This window comes from Saccoglossus kowalevskii, chromosome 19 (assembly GCF_978046115.1).
Source record: "Saccoglossus kowalevskii chromosome 19, keSacKowa6.1, whole genome shotgun sequence".
Taxonomy (NCBI): Eukaryota; Metazoa; Hemichordata; class Enteropneusta; family Harrimaniidae; genus Saccoglossus; species Saccoglossus kowalevskii.
In genome coordinates, this window is record NC_140659.1 from 19,153,524 (window position 1) to 19,173,574 (window position 20,051).

At 38.7% G+C, this 20,051-nt stretch overlaps 1 protein-coding gene and 1 long non-coding RNA gene across 2 annotated transcripts; one reads left to right on the forward strand and one right to left on the reverse strand.

The window, feature by feature from the left end:
* Positions 1–142: 142 nt before the first annotated feature.
* LOC100378508 (uncharacterized) lies at positions 143–16,100 on the reverse strand. Its single transcript, XM_002732209.4, has 5 exons — positions 15,746–16,100; positions 8,823–8,974; positions 6,929–7,523; positions 6,227–6,372; positions 143–3,666 (listed from the first exon to the last, which is right to left on the reverse strand). Exons 1-5 carry the CDS (start codon positions 15,836–15,838, stop codon positions 3,405–3,407), a joined length of 1,248 nt encoding a protein of 415 aa, XP_002732255.2. The 5' UTR covers positions 15,839–16,100; the 3' UTR covers positions 143–3,404.
* A 1,269-nt stretch (positions 16,101–17,369) lies between these two features.
* LOC144346236 (uncharacterized) lies at positions 17,370–19,416 on the forward strand. Its single transcript, XR_013419484.2, has 2 exons — positions 17,370–17,546; positions 18,018–19,416. It is a non-coding gene; the product is annotated as an uncharacterized LOC144346236 (long non-coding RNA).
* Positions 19,417–20,051: the final 635 nt, after the last annotated feature.

Consider the following 20,051-nt stretch of genomic DNA (forward strand, 5'->3'; position numbering starts at 1 on the left):
CGGTGAAGTTTCTGTACTGTCACGCTGCTTTCTTGTATGAAAGGTCGCAACACAAACATTGCGACGATCGAAATCTGGAACGTTTGGCTAAAACAGTTCAACACCATGATAGTTGATGAATTCACTGACATAGAAAACAATATTTCTTTCTATTTTTTATTGCAAGATAACACAACCTACATAAAATAGCAGTACAGTTGACGTGCCACACAATAACTGTCTTAGAAGTTGAGCACAACACGTAATCCGCTGTGACAACGATAAATAGAAATATATAGGTGAAAGTATTACCAAAGTAGTTTATCAAGTGCGCCATCTCAGTCCACATACAGAAAATAAGTGCATACATAATAAACAATAATGACTGGATTCAGCTTCACAATGAAGTGTATATAAAAAGCCTTATCCATATGAACAAACGTGTGTTTTGAGGCAAAAGATATATGAATTGTAAATATAAAATATACCCAGTGGCAATCCGTAAAATTTTGCGCGTGGAGAATTACATATTACATTTCTTAAAAAACATCAGATAAGTTCTGTTCAGTCTTTTGCTTTTGCCATACCGGCTTTATCGCACCCAAAATGTGAATTGCAGACATTCAACTCGCCCCACTGACCGTGATTACGGTTTTTTACCGGAAGTTGATACATTTACATAGTAACTCCGTTAGACTAAGTTGGGGCTCAGTCGGTGATGAACAATGTACAATTTTCGAGTTCTGCGTTTGGAGAGGGGGGTTGATTTCGCCACTTAAACGTTCGATAGCGCACCCGAACACCGGGAACCAGCGAATAAATTTCGCGAGCTCGAAATCAACTTGAACTCTCCCCCATTCTCGCACGGAAACCGACTGGTGGCGCTGTAACTCGAAACTCGTTCATTATCAGTATGTAACAATCGTTGATATTTGAAAAAAATACAATTCTCTCAATTTCTTTTTTTCAGTATTTAAAATTAATTACACATGCGTAAAGGAGTTGTATTGATTAATAAGCTACACAAACATACACAAGTCAAATATTAAAAAATATTATCAGATAACACTGGCAAAGAGATCCCGGAAAAATCAATTGTATATAAATTGCTAATATACAGTGACATTACAGACTTTTCAAAAGCATCTAAAGATTTTTTCTTTGAATCGGCAATTATTCGCGGAAATTCGTTTTTTTGTTTTTAATATTAGTATTAGTCTAAGAGAGCAAAATATTCCATATATTTACATCCGCATGCGTATGTTGGACTGTTGTTTAAAGGGCGGTGGTCGTCGCGCCACGCATGCGCCAGATATGGGTCTCATATGAACAAAGATGGCGACTTTGACTGTTGCGCACACCAATGAGTAGAAACTGATACATTACCATGATTTAACTAGGTAATTTATTTGGTAATTGGAGGGTATCGAAGGAGGCGGTAATTAGGGTACGCCGCGCCCAGGTCAAAACTCGTACTCGTGATTTCCATTCGAAGAGCGCATTGAACTATGGGGAAATCAATGTTTATCAACACAAATGTCGCACGTGCGCGGCGCGGTGACTACCGCTCTTTAATCATGTCATGGTCACCCAGTTAGTATTAGATTCTGCTTAATTACGGCCGGCTGGTGGCGCTCTTGTATGTCGTAACCAAGTGTGCTGCATTAGTACCGAACACTACCACTGTACTCACAAAACTTGCATTTATATGAATCCGAAAAAAAAAATATAGAAGTGTTTACAAAAATGGGTGAAAAACATTCCGATACGTGAATACCCGGATGTAACTCCAATATTTCAAATCTCCGTATCACGTGCGTCACACCCACGCTCAAATCGATAGTACAGTCGAATGAAAGACAGTTGATGTAAACTACATTGCTATTTTTACACTGCTCGTTTACTCCCCATATTACGTATGATCGCTATGTGATAATCGAGGCCACGTTACCTACTGACTCAAACTATGAAGCAAAATTAAAGGGCGGTGGTCGTCGTGCAGCGCGTGTACGAATTTCATGCAAACAATGTATTTTACATGCGTTGTATACGTCACTATGAGTCCCATATCGAACAGGACGCGGCGCGACGACCACCGCCCTTTAACATTGAAACAATATACAAAAGTTCACAATTCGATATACTGAAACAAAAGCTTCTTTTGGCGGACCTTCGTGTTTTTTTTAAAGCACACACAACGTCTCGCATCCCGCGCTCACGAATTCCGTGTAAACAAACTGTATATTTACATGCGTTGTATTCTCAGGGTGGACATCTGGGCATTTTCACTGCCTGACATCCATCGCCGGTGAAAACAACTGTCGAAAACTCTAAGAAAACTATTTTGGCCTATTTGTGGAGACTCTCCAGTGTAAGAAGACTACCCTACATATCCAACATATATCAATGTGGTTGTTCTGGATTGCCTACAAGTTGAGTTTGTGCTGTTTCCGTTACTTTAGCTGTTTTCACCGGCTCTTTGCCCGGCGTCCCACAGCAGCTCGCACAGACCCCATAGAAATACATGGTACTGAGTGGTGAGCCGCCTAGAGAATACGTAGATTAGTAACCATATCATACATGGCGCAACGCGACGAACGTAGTGTTTTACAATTAACTGAAACCTTACTTTTCACGGTAACTTCGGAATATATTCTTCTTTCCATTGGTGTGCGGTCCGAATGCAACTATTCACTCACCCACAGGGTTGTTCGCATCCAAGTGATGCACCATTTTCTTATTATTCTTACATCAATTGCAGGGCGTGTTCGTCAGAACTGAAATACTATTATGCAGATTAATTTACATAATCAGCATATGACGTCATAGCCCTGCTACCACGAAAAGACTCAGTAGAAGTTGCCATGACGTCGCAGTATTCATCAAACGATTCATCCATCGAAATCCAGGCACTTGCGAACATGTGAACCTGGGAAATTGACATTAATTGATATTTGATGGTACTAGTATGAACCAAAATATAATCAATTTGACGCAATGCATCACGGGAGTCCTGTTGAGATAATACTCGAGCGTTTGGTGACATTCGTGTCCAAACTATCGATGCCTTCAATGCACAAGACCTTGCGTAAACAGACGCACTTGTCTCGTGCGAGAAAAGCAGCCATAAATTTTCACCGATCTTTCTGCTAAAATAAACTCTGAAATCCAGGTTATAGTAAGTACACTAAACTTTCTTTGGTGTTTTTAAAACAAGCACGTGACACTATAAATATCAATTCATTATCGGAAACTTTGCGCAATATGACAAAATACGCATTTCTGAAAATGGTACGTGTATTAATACATGTAGAATCTAAGGTTAATTGATCTGTCGTGACGCGGTCTTGCGGAGGAAAAAAGAACTGTGTCATACTCTAACAATGTTTAAGCTTCGTGTTTGTTTGTTGGTTTGTTAGTTTCTTTTAAAGTTCCTGCCCGTATTCCATTTCCCCCGTCTGGGCTACGTGTTGTTGCAGTACTCTAAAAGACTTGGATTGGGAGCCAGGGTTTTTGTAACCATAGTAATCACCAGACATCTCATCTCGTTGCGGGATAAGTCTTGAATTCGCATCAACAGATCGAGGCAGTGGAGCTTGATTAAGAACAGCTGGGTACACCTGCGTTACGTTACTTCTGTGCCCTGGGCTGTTATTCATGTGGCTTGGACTGTATCCGGGACTATTTCTGTGTTAAATAGATATAGATATATTATTTTAATTCAATAATTTGCAATGGGTGCTTTTCGCGATCGGTGACTTTCCAAGAAAATACCATCTTTTTTTTACTTCCGTGTGCAAAGCACATAATAGGCCGGGAGTCTTTGGGGTTAGTGTGTCTGTATGTATGTGTATGTGTGTGTGTGTGTGTGTGTGTGTGTGTGTGACCGCCTGTTCTACTGATATCTCAAAAACCATATGTTGGTTTTGGATAGAACTTGATACATAGATACTCTGAGCTAATGCGCAGATTTGATTAGGTTTTAGGTTAAATCCGTGCATATTAATTACCTAATTTACATGATAATTAGCTAATCTTAGCTGTTTCATGACTGTTCCACTGATATCTAAAGAACTACTCATTGGATTTTAAAGAAACTTGGTATATGATTCTCTGGGACAATGCGAAGACCTGATTGGTTTGGGTAAAAAACATGCATTACCTAATTTGCATAATGATTAGTCAATTTTCGGCTTTTTCACTGATATCGCAAGTAATAATCATCACATTACAATAAAACTTTGTACATAGTGATCTAGGACAATGCAAAGACCCGTTAAGTGTTGGGTTAATATCCAGGCATATTAATTATCTAATTTGCATAAGTAGTACATTTTTTGGTATCTCAAAATATTCAATGAATTGAATTTGTGGTAGAGTTGCTCTGGGATAAATTAGACTGAAAACCACAGATGTAAAATCAAATGTATTTTTTGTAAGTATTATAAACTTTAATAATTTGGATCACATTGTTTTCACATTGTACATTTCAAATAACAGACAGCTATTAGTTACCAAGCTTCTTATTTGGAAGGCTAATTAATTTTTAATATGTCTTCAATACTCTCAACACACGGGAGTTCTTTCTAAGCTTTCTTTGATTTCAGTTGCCAGTGGAAGTATCAGAGGGCACGCGAGTGGCCATGAAGCCATTTACTATCGCTCAATTACTATCGCTCTTTGGGAGAGTTGCAGACTGGAGTATACTGGAGTTACTTAAGTTCCAATGGGGAATTGTGATTCTAATCAAGAAGGAAAACCGTCCTCCCCAAGCGACCCGCTTCTTTGAAAATCGCGTATTATCGTCATCTTGCCTTTCCAACAAAAAATATGAAGACTCAAAACGACTGATCATCGCTCAACTTCTTCGAACTGTTTGTAAGAAAATTACTTAAGTCCAGCGGAGACCCAACATTCTGATGAGGAAAAATCGGCGACAATACCCTGAAGGGAATGGGGAAGTGCATTTCAAAGCATATAGTACATATAAGATACTAGTATATAATTCAATCCAACAGTGTAAAAGAAAGCAAGCTATCCAAAGTAATTTGAGGATTGAAGGGAAACAATCGAGTATTATAAGTTGTAATTAGAAAACTTCTCAGCTGCCTTTGTGAACATTTCAGTCATGTATCAAATATAAACATTTGATTGATGAACGCTGTCTGGTAAAATGTGAATATCCATAACTTACAGAATATTTTTTCAGATAAACTAAGCAACAGTGTAGCGTAACGTGTATGGTATACACGATTCCCAATCTCTGTTCCGCGGCGTGTATAGTTTTGTTTGTTAACTGCTCCCGGCGGTATTTGGTATTATTATACATCTGTCACCGTAACGCTATACGTTACAGCGTGTCGTAATTTTGCGGTATTGAACTGGGTGTTTTCATCCCACCATATTAGGAAATGGGAATTCCAAATATGGAATGATTACGCGCGTAAGCGTCCTCTAATAATAAAAACAAACATGGCTGCCAACAGGGTTTGACCGGACTCCACACAAAGAAGTTCGCTGATTCTGTTCTAAACTTTTTGGATTTCGGCATTCCCATGTATCCTTTGGAGGAAAAGATGTATAATAATAAGGTACTACGAGGATACCGCAAAGTATGCACTCAGACGGTACGCCGTCGCATCGACTTGCCTTCGTGCATAATTTTCGGTATCCTCGTAATAACCACAGGTACACGAACGGCTCGCCGGGCACCCGAGGCTGAGCATACTAGCACAGCGGCAAGTGACTACAGCCGAGTTAGACTTGCTTACAAGTCTTATTGTTTTTCGACAATAAAAGAGATAAAAATTGCTAACATTAAAAAAAATAGTGCAGTGTTGGTGAATAACCGCGGAAAAAAATTCAGGGATTTTTTTTTTTTAAAAATTATTTTTATTATTTTCAAAAAATCATAAGAGAAATTCTAGAACCGAGTATATTTGCATGGGCGTGTCGCTGTGTGTAAGGGAAGTATAACAAACAAGAACGGATATGCGGAACAGGGACAGAAATTGAGTCTAATGAGTGTGTAGTTGTGACGCATTTAAGTAGATGACGTATGTGTCCTTGTGTGCATTTATGTGTAGTAGTGACGTGTTTGTGTATACGTAATAATGACGTGACATGCCCAATTGTGAATCATGTATCGCGGTGACGTATTGTATAATGACGTCACATCATCAACTTCAATACCAGGGATTGACAGCTTCTCCTGTATTTTGAAATAATGCAAACTACGTAGTCTTACCCTCTAACAACACCTGCCTGACCAGTAGAAATCATGTCCGTGGTTTGCCCTTTGAAAGAATCGGCAATGTTGTCAGCGGAGTAAATTCCAACAGGTGAATTGTATTGAAGGTGAACTACCTTGGCAGTTGGACTGGGTTGATGAGGCTGAAAAGGATACATTAGAGACGAAAATGATGTGAAATAAAATGAAACAATAAATCAATAAATATACTAGTATATCCTTGCTATATAAACCATGTTACTGTCACGTGATACGAAAGTAACGCTACGATAAAGACTCCGTTTTCGACATTGTGAAATTCTTTCGTTTTTATGCAGAAAAATATAACATTTTTACCAAGTAAAATTATATTTATTAAAGTTATTGTTCACGTATGAGTTGTTAAACACACTACATAGTTTTGAATTTCTTTGTTAAAATCAGTTTTTGCCCCCCAAAACGAAATAATTTCGCATTGTCGAAATTGTGACGTCTTTATCGTTGTGTTAAGTCCGGTAATTCTTGTATTATCGGCTGCTACCTTAGATAACGAACTTGAATGCTGACAGTCACACTTAAATTGATAAGTGTGTGAGGGAGTTATTTTACATTATAAAGTTAAATTGTATTTAAAATATATTATCATTGTCGAATACTATAACTAACGACGCTGTGGTCGTGGATCAATGTAGAGCGCCACCAAGTGATATAAAAACATACCTCTTCGTATTTCTCTTCGGCGCCGTGAGTTGGGTCAATTCTTCGATAGTAACTGGGTATTTTGGCTGGTTGGTGATGCGGCTGGTATTGCGGTTCCCGTCTGATCTCAACCCTCGGTCCCGAGTCATTATTTGGTGACGTCACTTTATTAAATCCCGGCGACCGCGCCGAGGCAGGATCATATCCATAAGTGAAAGGTTTCTTATTGCTTGTAGGACTCGGACTTATCACTGGTCTGAATGATTGGGATCCTGTAGTAGGGCTGGCCTTTCCAAATAATTGAGGCGGTCTTGCGTAATCAACTTGCTGTGGGGAGCGGACTGGGGATAGAGCAGGAGGTGAGGTGTAGCTGACAGGGGAATGAGCATTTTGCTGGTAGGCAGCAGGTTGACGGACATGTTGTTGGTAGGGTGCCGGTGAACGGGCGTGTTGTTGGTATGGGGCAGGAGACCGAGCATTTTGCTGATAAGGAGCAGGAGACCGAGCAGGTTGTTGATACGGCATAGGAGGCGCAGGTGGCGCTGGTGGTGGAGCTGCTCTCGATTGCTGATGTGGTTGCTGTTTCTGTTGATTGTGATTTCCATCAGCTCCTCTCCTAAAATTAACAAGAAATGGAATAAAATAGAATAGTAATTATCATTTTTGAGTAACGTCGCCTAACGTCAAGCCAGCACACTGCGTGCCTACTTTACATATTCTAATACGTACGTGTTAATTTTGCACGATCCTCTGATCATTAAAGGGCGGTTGTCGTCGCGCAGTGCGTGTTCGAATTTCAATGTATTTTTCACGCATTGTATGCGTCGATATGAATCCCATATCGAACACGACGCGGCGCGACGACCACCGCCCTTTAAAAACGTTACTCATTCTAAAACGATTCACGATCGTCTGGAGGCGATATTGCCCTGGTGTCCGATGTCATAATACACTAGCTTGAACAACATAAATCTACATTTTTCAAAGGCTGAAGTCATCTTTTGTAACCTTGCACAAAAGATAAATCAAATCAAAACGATATAAATCAAAACGATATAAATACGTGCATCGGCACTAGAGGGCGGGATTTATGAGAAAAGTGAATTGTATTACTGGTATATCAATCCTCGGGGGGGCGGACATCCGGGCTTTTTCTACCGCCTGGCAACCCTCGCGGTGAAAACAAAGACCAAAAACTCGCAGAAAACGGTACTTTGCGATGGTTGTTGAGAGTGCCCTGAACAGTGTAACAAGATTAGCCCTACGTGTGTAACATATATGAATTTGGTTGTTCAGGATTACTTCAAAGTTGAGTTTGTGTTGTTTTCTCGAGTTTTCACCGGCTCCACCGGCGTTCCACAGCAGCGCGCACAAAGTCCATAGAAATACGTGGTACAGTGGTGCGCGTCTTAGCAACGTAGAACGTCCGTGACGTAGCTCCGCTCCCGAGGATATTATAAATCAAAGCACCATCATCGTCACACTGCGTCGTGTTCGGCATGAGTCCCATGTGATGTATTCTATTGTTTGTCATGACTGCAGCGATTTGTCTCTGACAATTTAATATTGCCCTTTGTTCGCTCAGATAATGAATTAGCTATTTGACGAAACAATGTCATACTTTAATTTCACTCAACTTCGACACTGATGGCGCTTTTACATATTCAGAGGTGGTACGCGCAATATTTAAATAAATTTAAATAACGACCTGTGTTTGGTGAGAATTGGTGAGCAATTACTGTCAGGGGCTGTCATGTTTTTTCTTATAACTTATTATATCCGAACCATTATTATTCAGCAGTGCCATGGTTGCCAGTCAGTTTATTATACCACGCCCTCGACGTTAAAACTTGTTTATCTTTTCCGGGATATTTTCTTAGAAAGATTAGATTCCTTAAAACCAGGCACAACTTACCTCATCATTGTTAAATATAGATCTCCCTTTGTAATCCGTATTTTCTCCTGTGCCCTTGCTAGCGTCATGTCAAACGTCGGTTCCCCGTTGATTGCCGTTAAAATGTCATCTGGCCTGATATCCGCTTTCACAGCTTTACCGCCCGCAGTGGTCTGCAAGAAACGTTTGTGCAGCAAAATGTGTTATTTTTGTTTCAACCTTGCCCTGACCAGTATGGGGCTGGTGACGTAATATTGCATATCCGCCACCCGGGTTATCTGCATAGGGATTATCAACCACAAGTATGTTAAAAGGCGGTGGTCGTCGCGCCGCGTCCTGTTCGATATGGGACTCGTAGCGACGTATACAACGCGTGTAAAATACATTGTTTATTTACATGAAATCGAACACGCGCTGCGCGACGACCACCGCGCTTTAAAGTGATATCCGTAAATCTTACTGTCGTTTTTTTTACACAGTCGGTTTTAGAAATATTTGTTTAGAATGTGTGGCTGCGTTCACGCAACGCTAGATAATTTTGAACTTTGCGAGTATGTCAATCTCTTGAAGAACGAACATGGCATTTGACTTCCGAAAAATGCAGGAATGCCATTTTGCATGCAATAAACGTTGATTCGTGGTATGACATCGACAATTGGTCCAATGGGTGGTCCAATATTCAATTGGAAAATTTAGAAAACTGTCGTGTTTCAAGTAAATGGTCAACTTGTTTGTTACAATTTTAGCACTTCCGATTGGTTTATCGTGCATTATTTTTTATGCATCGAACTAATATTGACGGTTATATATTATTCGCCTAGGGTTACGGCCGAAGAACTACATATCCTTACGTAGAGTAAACACACAGTCCGCCACTCCTCCTTGGGAGCTGGATATTCACGCCATTTCTATATCTTATAATATAATAAGCGATCTAAAGGAGCATCAATGATATGTTAATTGTAATCCACTGAACTAGAATGAGAGTCAATATTTCAACTGATATACGTATATATGTTATATTCCAATTCATAAGGCGCCATTTTGAAGATGACTTTTGCTACATGTCATCTGTAATATACTATCATGTGTGATAAAGTTATATTCACATACTAGGGTGGGAAAGTCGATATATAGATAGACGATGCATTAGTGTATATGTATCAACAAGTGTTATTTTAAGTGATATACTTGTATTAGTGTTTACTATGTATAACGTCCTGTAACTCCTTGGCTATAATAATATGAGCCATTCAAAGCTGCTAAAACTGTAGCAAACACAGTTACAGATTATACTTCCCTGGTAAGTTCGCCGGTGTCATATTATTGTAATATGGTTGGTAATTACCGAAAAACTGCGGCTGTATAGAAACTGGGTCAAGAACTGAACTTGATAACCGTGCCGTGCATGCGTGTGTGCATATTTCGATAATATCAACATTTCCCTAGACTGGAAGTGTTAGAGTTCGCGCCCGTTTTCAATAACCACGACAGGCGCGTACTCCCTAACATTCCATATCGCACCACTCATAAATAAGACGTAGTCTGAGTAGTACAGTTTAAATACAAAGTTCATACATTTACGATGGCATTACGAGAGATGAATTATTGGTCGTTATTTAACTCCTTTAATGATTGATTAATATTTCTACTACAAGTGAAATACATACTGCGGAAACCACGGGTAGTGATATTTAAATTCCAGACCAGAAATTCAACCAAGAAAAACAATCTCAAAAAATGTTTCACGTTCATGTTATTGTTATCTTCAAATTTACTATAGATGGTTTCAATTTGACAGAAAGTGTTATATAAGTAACTTGGTAGCACTAAATCGTGTGATTTGTGGGAAAATTAAATATGCATATATAAGCAATCCTCAAGTTGGAAGCTAGTCCATGTTTGTTGATGTTGTTGCTATTTTGGATTTCTAAATACAAAACTGACATGGACCTTGACGTTTTACATCACACTGAGAAATGCTATCACGTGCGAGGCCACAGGTCATGAATGCAATTCCCTCGATTTAAAAACAACTTTCCCCGGGGATACTGTGCTTGTATTATTATTATTCTCGTTGACTCTATGAGTAAACTAGCCCAGCTTTCGAAGTTTTCACATTAGCGCATAAGAAGCGTTTAAAGGCAGGAAATCGGCTGTGAATTTCGAATGTCTTATAACCGGAAACCGGAAACAGTTATAGTCTCCAACTATTCCCATGCACGGCATCATGGCTAAAACCGACGAACATATTTCCCGGGTAGTAAATATCATTAGTTTTTACTTCATCAGTGCTAAACTAATTAGTGGGACTCAAAAAGTTCACTTTAAATTAATCTGCTTAAGTTACTACTAAAAACGCTCGTTGTCATGACACTTTCTGAAAACATACTAGATAATGGCTTGTGGTTGGCCAATCGAGAAAATTCTTTTTTATTTTATTTCATTTACATATGCGACGCCATTTATCGTAATAATGAAGTATGTCTGTGGGAAATTAATAACTCCAGAAATACCCGGATGTGATATTTGTCAGTTTTTAGGCCTGTGCGTGAACGGCTCTCACAGACCCGCCATCATGACGTCATAGTTCAATCGGAAGCTATATTATTTATAGTCCCACTTACTGTTACGGTGGGGCATCCTTCTGTAAAGTATAATACTATTAAAATTGTGACCTTCATTGCTTTTACTACTACAACTACGGTCCTAACAACGAACCTATGAACTAGCTTATGACGTAACTTGTGGTTATAATCGCCACAAATTGCATGATATTGAACAGATTTTCTAGACAAAAAAAAAATCTTTTATATTGTTCCACGTCATTGCATAGACTCTAAACACAGCTTTTGATTATTACCAAAATCATAATGAGTTTTAGCATGAATGCTACTATCGTTATGCGGCGCTGAAACATATGCACGTGACCAAACACGCACGAGAAGCATGCCCCTGATCTCTACAGTGTGATAGTACATCAGGTGCAGCCAACGAGCAATAAATTGAGATAGTCAATTTTCTGGGGAATAATTTATTTTATGGGCCTTTTGAAGTATGCTAATTAATATAAAGGAAGGAAAGGAAATTACAAGCTGTTCTTAAGCTACCCTCCACCTGAAAAAAAAATTGTCTTCCCCTACTGCTGATCAAATTCATCTTTCCCCTCCCCTCATTACAAAAAACACATTTTTGCCTACTCCCCTCCTGCCGACTTGCCCTCCTGTTGACCTCTATAGGATTCTTGAATACATTAACCACTCAGCAGATCATTGGATGACTCGCATTTTCAGTTATTGAAAGCACACGGCTGCCCAAATTTAGCAGATCTTATTTCACCCAATGAGTTTTTTATTATACCCTGTCTTAAAGGCTGTTTTGCCCACCCTGCGATATTTTTTTATGTGAACCCACTAAAAAAAGTTTACCTGTCCTTGCATTTTTTTTAGAAATCTGTCCTGCCCAATGGGGGTACTGATATTTCCCGCCCCTACAAAATATAGAAAAAATACCCTGCCGTCAACAAAAATCCCTTGGAACAGCTTTTCCGATGAACAGCTCCACTGGCTGCACCTGGTACATACAACAAGACTTAGACGAACTTCTCGCTAACGTAACTATGACTATAATATCTGAAAGTTTCATGCAAATAAACTTGAACTTTAGAACAGTTAGATCATTGGCTGTTTTGTAATTCTCGGGTGGCATTGGCTGTCGGCCAATTTTCACGCGAACGAAAACAAAATGCGCCATGTTATGCAATTCTGTTCGAGTGCGCCGGCTATGTTGTCTGATTTGGTGACTCCAAGCGCCGCAGCTTGCATAGCTAAATTTTCTTTCGAAAGCAGATGCCCTAAATCTTGCAATCCCCAGTGAGATGCCTTCACCAAATACTACTACATGATTGCATGGACGTGAATAATTGAATCATTGAAGTATTTTCTCAGCTTCATGATTAACAAATTACACAATGGTATTTCTGAATACCCAGGCAGTCAAATTTTCGATTTATTCGTGCTGTGTTCCTGGCTGAACATGCGTGTTTGTACGCCCTACTTCTGACCGCGTGAAAGTGCATGCCTTCGTGAGTTGTAGCTCTTTTGAGTAGAGTGAGAACGAATGAACACTTGAGAAAAATATGCCAAGTAGGAACAAATGCCAAGCAGACTTGAACAGTATCGGCTCCCGTGGGATATCGATTATTTGTAGACAACCTCGTCGAAAGCAAATATAGATCGTGCGCGATACGAACAGAACGTCTTGCTTTTTACGTGGTTTATATTTTTAAACAGAACTCGAATGTGATAGCGCGACGACCACCGCAATATTCCATTGATATTATTTATTGGGAATAGTCGCCAATTATTAGCGAATTGCATACGCCAAACTGTGGCAGTTTCTTTTGTAGACCTCCATCCTACCATTTGACCAAAGTACAATGAATGTCGTTGTCATAGTGATTTTCATAATTTGTTACCAGCGTTACACACCGGAATCGGTTATCAAAACGGTAGATAAAATAGGATACAACTTCTTATCGAAATGATTTAACTTGAGCTGTCTAGTATACCCCAGTGACTGTTGGTATTCCATTATAGAATACATAATCGCATGTTGCATGTGTTTCCTATGTAATACTCTTTTCGAAGGGTTCAGTCGAGGGGAGGGTGGATATGATTGATCGGCGGCCAGGGGATCTGAAGTCACCGGGGTTGAGGATGAAGGGGAATCACTCACTCGACTTGGCTGCTTGAGTACCGGGGTCACGGCGCATGTGTCGTGAGGTCAGTACGCATATATACACATTTACACAAGGCTTCGATACGAGACACGTTGTTGCTGGTTTCGCACTTGGTCTATTGCAACTAGAATACTTATACAATACTGAGATCTACTGACTACCTAAGTTATGGAAGCGGGTTGACTCTCTGGTAGTTGGTTGTTGTTGCGCCTACCGACGTGGACTTAATGTAGATAAGATTCGACCCCTATGAATGAGATTGTCACTCCTTATAAAGGGAATCCTTATGTAAATTAAGTTGAGAGTGTCAAGTGCTTGTTTCTTTTGTTTTTTGGAGAATGTATTGTATGTCAGTAGCGTGTCAGGTGATAAACTCACAATTATTTGATATGTCACTAATATGTTAAAAGGTTTTGGGGAATTCGTATTAATTTAATTTTATTTGTTGTGTCGTGGGAAAACCACGCTAGCCAAATGCCAATTGTAAAAGTATTGTTTTGGTACATGCAGCACGTGTACATAAAGGTGAATGCCGACAGCATTATTCTGATTGAAACATGTGACATCAGTCATAATTGATATGTGAATTTAACCCCAGCTTATATCACCATTGGAAACAAAGAATGCAATTTATGTACATTGGTTGTTTTCTTCTTTTTTGAAAAATGTATCCGATGGGTGACCTTTGACATGAATCTACCAACGATTAAGTAGGGTACTTCCTGTATGTGACAACGTGTGTATGTTGACTTTAAACGTCCCGTCAGCGTTGTTTGTCCGAGTCTCAGGCTGTTGAAATGTATAAAGGGCACTGACCCAACTTGAAATAATGATTTCTCTAGAACGTGTGAGGGACCCGGATGTTGCTCCATGGCCCACGGTATAAGTTTCTATCATCATAAGTATTGAGTTACTGAGAAGTTACAAGAGTCCCCACCTGCTTGCTGTTCTCTATATATTACGTACGTGACGTCAAACAGATATACAGCCAGCGCTCTCTTTGAGTATAGCAAGACGTACGCGAAGCTTGAGTGTGGTACGACCAGTCGGTACTGCGTGTGACACACGAGATTTGTTAAATTTAAAAAAAAATGGAAAATCTCAGATTTTGTATCGTCTATCGCTAGATTTAATACATTACCAATTGCATATCAAGATTCGTGTCGGGTGATTTTTGAGGGAGAAATACGACAAGAAAACGACGTTTTAACATATATTGAACAAAGAGCAGCAATCCGATTAGGGCTGTCTAATTCCAGTTCACATCGACATCTTTCATCGCTTGTCAATTTAATATGTAGCGCTGTCGGCGGGATTTTACGAGAATGCCAAATGAAAGGTCATGTTCGTATCATGCACTTCATTTTCTTACCACGTACTGCTCTATCACGGCCAACTGAACCTTGTGTAAACTTATACCTTAAGAACTTTGAAAATGCATCATAGACTCAACGCTCACTCCACAATTCGGTTGATGATTAACCAAAACATGTGAAATACGATTACCCCCATGATAACCATGCACCTCAAAGCTACGTCACAACGCTAGAGCAAATGAGTGTATTTATTTTTATATTGCGGTAAAAATACATGGAGGCATTTCATTTGACCTCTGACCTGAGTAAAACTCCAAGTTGTTCAGCAGATGGCGAATGTAATTGAAGACGAGTCGTAAGAAATGCGTTGGGACCATTTCTCGTTTTTATGATCTTGCCGTGTTATTTATGATGTTTAAGTAGGAGAAAAATAGAAATTTACGTTTGTGTCACAAAAATGCCAGATTTCAGTCCCTAGTCGGACGTTTTTGTTGTTGTTTTTTCTTGAAGTAAGACGATGCGATGTGATCACCAACCCTATACATAACCGCGCAATTATATTCACGCCATGTTGGAATGCGGATGGAATTTCTGGTCTGCGCACGTAGAAAATAATAAACTTCGCAATTTTCAGCGATTTTTTGCACAATTTTTATACCCCGCCATTATCGACTATAATGTTCCATAAGTTTGTCCCGACAGCTGACAGGCTATAATTGGCTTGTAGTTGCCATAGGTAAGTATCGTGTGCAAATTCTTTACAGGTATATGCAAATGAGATTGAAATCCTCCGTTATAAGAACGATATACACGGTTCGCTAACCTGTCAACCCACGTAACTTTGCACATAACGATTGCGAAGCGAAAGTTATTTAGACGCAGCTTACCCGAGATATGATCAGAGGTTGGTTGTTTTCCTTGCCTCCCGTCAGCCGAAAGCCCCAAGGTCCTGGGCCTACGAGATGAGCCTTATACTGCATTTTTCTCTGAAAGTTATCTTCTCTGCCGACGAACCAAACTATGTTGAACAGACGGAAGTGGTTGTGTCGTAATTAGTAGTCCAATATATAGGGTAATTTCAGTCAAATTAAAGCAAGTTCTAAGCCGGTCGCCGAGATACGTTGTTCTTGTAAGGTCGATTAATTGCACATGCGCGGTTGAGTAGAGCTTACGAGATATTTTCGGAAGTGTCTGTCTGGCGCTAAAAACAACACGATGTTAATCCGTGCGTGGATGCGAGTATTTCTCGAACGCACTCTTCAATCATTTCAACAATAGTAATTATATTCTAATAAAGCCGAATGTCGACAAATTTTTTGAAAGTGGGAGGTGCGTTGCCATGGTTACCAATATTCCCTTCAAATGCCAGGATCTGTTATTGATGCCCTCCAAGTGGGACATGTCTGCAAAAGGGGTGGGGAGGTCATCAAACTCATTATTATTCATGACTTGACACAGTGTGATAGGTACAAATCTACTCCACGTAAAACACGTTTGTTTATAAACTTATGTACAATGAAAACAAATATTTGCAGAGGACCTCTCGACTGGGTTAATTTTGACCCAGTATGGGGGATTCGGACGCCATGACGACAACATTCAAACATAAATTCATTCCGGCTAAGCATCCTTCGAAGTGGCCATTAGCAAGGCTACATTGCCTGTGAGCTATCTGTTTCTTTTATTATGCCAATTCGTTTAATTTGTTGGATGTGACTCTGAAAAAATGATAATAAAATTTCTAACAGTTTTCTTCCCAGGATAATGCCTAAATGGGGATTAAAATGTTTAGATGTGAATAACAGCTGTTTGTGAAAAATAATTAGTTACATGTTTTAACGAACATTTCATGTTGAATGAGTTTCATCCCCCACACCAGCTGATACGGTACCCGTGTATAACACTGGTACATACAGACACGATTAGGTCATTGCAGTCTGACATTCTTTTCTGTGTTGTTTCCCATCCATACACTCAACAATTTTGTATAGTGATTCTGCTTGTTGTTATGGTGTGGCCGACGTCTTATGCAATCGAAAACAATTTTGAGGTATGCCAGCGAAGAATGATAACAAAAGCCTCCACACAAAGCTTTGTAAATAGGTGGAGAATACATTTCAACAGTGTGCGTAGTGTTTATTTTTTTTTGCTTCCAGTGCCCTTTCCAGTCATCCGCCTTCTAAAATACTTGCACCACGCCCACTGACCACGCTAGTGGTTCGGAAATATACGTCATGTAAAGGCGACTACGATATTACTTAATTTCATTACATCCTGGGTACTAATACGAACTCAAAAATAGTTGCTGAACGTTTTTTTTTTTAATTATACAATTGATCTTAACTTGGTATGTTTTAGCTGTAGGCTACACTGGGACGATAAAAGTGTTTTTGTATGATATGATAGGATATGGACGTGCCCAGAAAGCAAATTTCAATTCAGTTTTTGCTGACTTCACCAGACGTGTAACGTACCGGTCGATTGAGGGCGCAACATACCAATCAACAAATCGCTTCCTAGTAGTATCGTGAAAGCGTAGCCACACATGCCTAGAGAGTGGAGAACATTACTATTTTACGGGATCGCTGATATTTTTGACATTTACTCGAAGAATCTGCCATCGCAGTGATAAGGTCGACCAACAAACAAACTCATAAAGGATCATGACGACGTTAAACATATCTAAAGGTCAGTTGTTGAATTTGTCCAACGTGCGAAAATTCCTTTACTTGTTACATGGTGAACTTAATAGGCAAACCTAAGGCAATTACGGTAATCTGGTATCACGAACTGGTCATTAACAAAACATTACATAATCTTATGACCAATTTGGTAGTCAATATAAAAATATCGAACCATTCTATACCCCATTCAACTTTAAAATTTCTTTTCCCAACTTTTGTTTTAGTTTTGATTAGATTGACCATCGAAGTAAATAACTTATCGAGGAAAAACAGATTTTGAATAAAAGTGGCAAATTGTTTGTGATTACCTACAATCCTGTGTGGGTTGTATTAACAGATAATGTTTGTTGAAAGTTTGCAACTAACTGTGAATATTCTTCGTGCATTCTGGGAAAACTTTTCCTCTGGGTTTCTCCATGGCCGTGGCACTAAGATTACTTAATGATTTGATGTAGTATTGATTGTTTGTCAACAGCAAGCCTGGACGTGTCTTCACTGTCTTGGTTGGATGAAACAATGAAATCTACATCCTAGCTGCTGGAGGGTGACTACTTATCTTGACGTTTGAAGTAATGGACAACATTTTTACCATGAAGATCTCTATCAATTGTCTTTCACCAGACTTTGTGCTAAATTTTACATTCTGATCAGTCTTTCAAAACGCAAAACAAATACATCAGACTCTATAGCAATTTAATAGGGTCTAAAATGTAATGCGAATTATAACTTTTCGTGAAATAATGTCAAAGAGAACAAGAGATTTGTCAAACCAAACCTTGTCAATTACAGAGGCATTACAATTACAGTCTCCTTGGAAAATTATTTACCAGCATTTGAAACACACGACTGGTTACTTACCTTTAGGAATGTAATAATCTATCTAAGTGACAGTCGAACATCTGATAACTCGTTTATTCTTAAAACAATGATTACTAAATATGCACATAAACACAAACAATTAAAATAAATAAAACATATGCATGATATATTGATCTCAGTGTGTGGCATAAACTTGAAATACACCATATGGACTGTTACAAAACACAAGCAGAATAAACTGGTCAATTAAAAAAAATCTTCTAAACGTAGCATTTCAGGAAAACAAAAATTGTTAAAAGCAACTGGTTTGTAAAAACATCAGAAATTTTGAAAAATGTTAAAATGTTAAACAATTTATATAAAACATCAAGTACAAATACACCGAGTGATAAATTGAAACAGTTATTCAGAACCAATATATCAAAAAGAATTTAGATAATGACAACATATCAAATAATGCTAAACAATAAACTCAGAACATACAAAAAATTACCTGTTCCTGTTGACGAAAGACTCGAAATTATGCTAATTTGCGAATCCACAATTTGTGATATCCTGTAAACAATTCCAGCAACAAAGAAATCTGTTATTATTGAAGCCGAGATACATGTAAATAATTTCTTAGCGAAGGATAAAAATAGCAAATCTACTTTTATTATGAAAAATAAGAATTTCTCCGATCAAGTATTTAAAGAACACCACTTGTTTTGAAACAACACTTACTGTAAAATGACTAATTTTCACTGGGTTTAAATTTCACTGAAATAGCATTTCAGGCATATTCAGTGGGTTTTAAATTCACGGTTTTATCATTTAGATAATGTGTTCTATGCTAAATTATACATATTCAATGGGTTTTAATTTAGCGCATTTTCCAGTCAGCGAAATTAGCAAAATTAAAACCCAATGAATAATTTAATTCTTTTACAGTACCTACCTAAATATGTTCATTTTATTGAATCTGGAGATATTTGTACTTTCTTATTTTTGTAACGCTTGTCAATTTTTCCGAAGGTTGTTACACATTATCAATTAAAGATAAAGTAACTAGTAAACTGTCGTCTCCGATCAACTTGTGCCAAACCATTTCATACGTAGCACTCGATACAGCTCTAAACACGGGTTCCATGCAACGTATACAACATTCTGAAATACGTTTGAGACGCACGTATTGAAGTCGCATTTCCACTTTGTAAACCCTGAAGTATGGGAGATCTGAATCAGGCGTAATTCGCATTTAGTTGTAATCACCAAATTTAGTGGTGACTTAAACTAAATTTCGTGTTCTTCGATTTTTACGTACTGTACACAAACCAAAGCCATTACAGGGGTCAGTGAGTAGTTTTCTACATATCATACAAAGGGGGAAAGCAAATTTAATGAACAGTCCACGGTAAGGCACACAGCCAAGTCCCTTTCTGTGGGATTGGGACTGTCATGGCACAAAACAATGTTTTGAAAAAAATATCCTAAATATTATGCAAAAAATTGTGGATAATTGCCATAGCATGAAATGATAAACCTTTACATGTTTCAGTTTTTTAAATTAAATAATCCGAGAACACAAAAAGTAACATCATGCCTGGCGCAAAATATCCGTCATTACAATTTATGACGAGAATTGTTTGGTGTTATAGGAACCAAATCGACAGTAAAGTTTCCAAAATATAAACCACCCAAAAAAAAACGA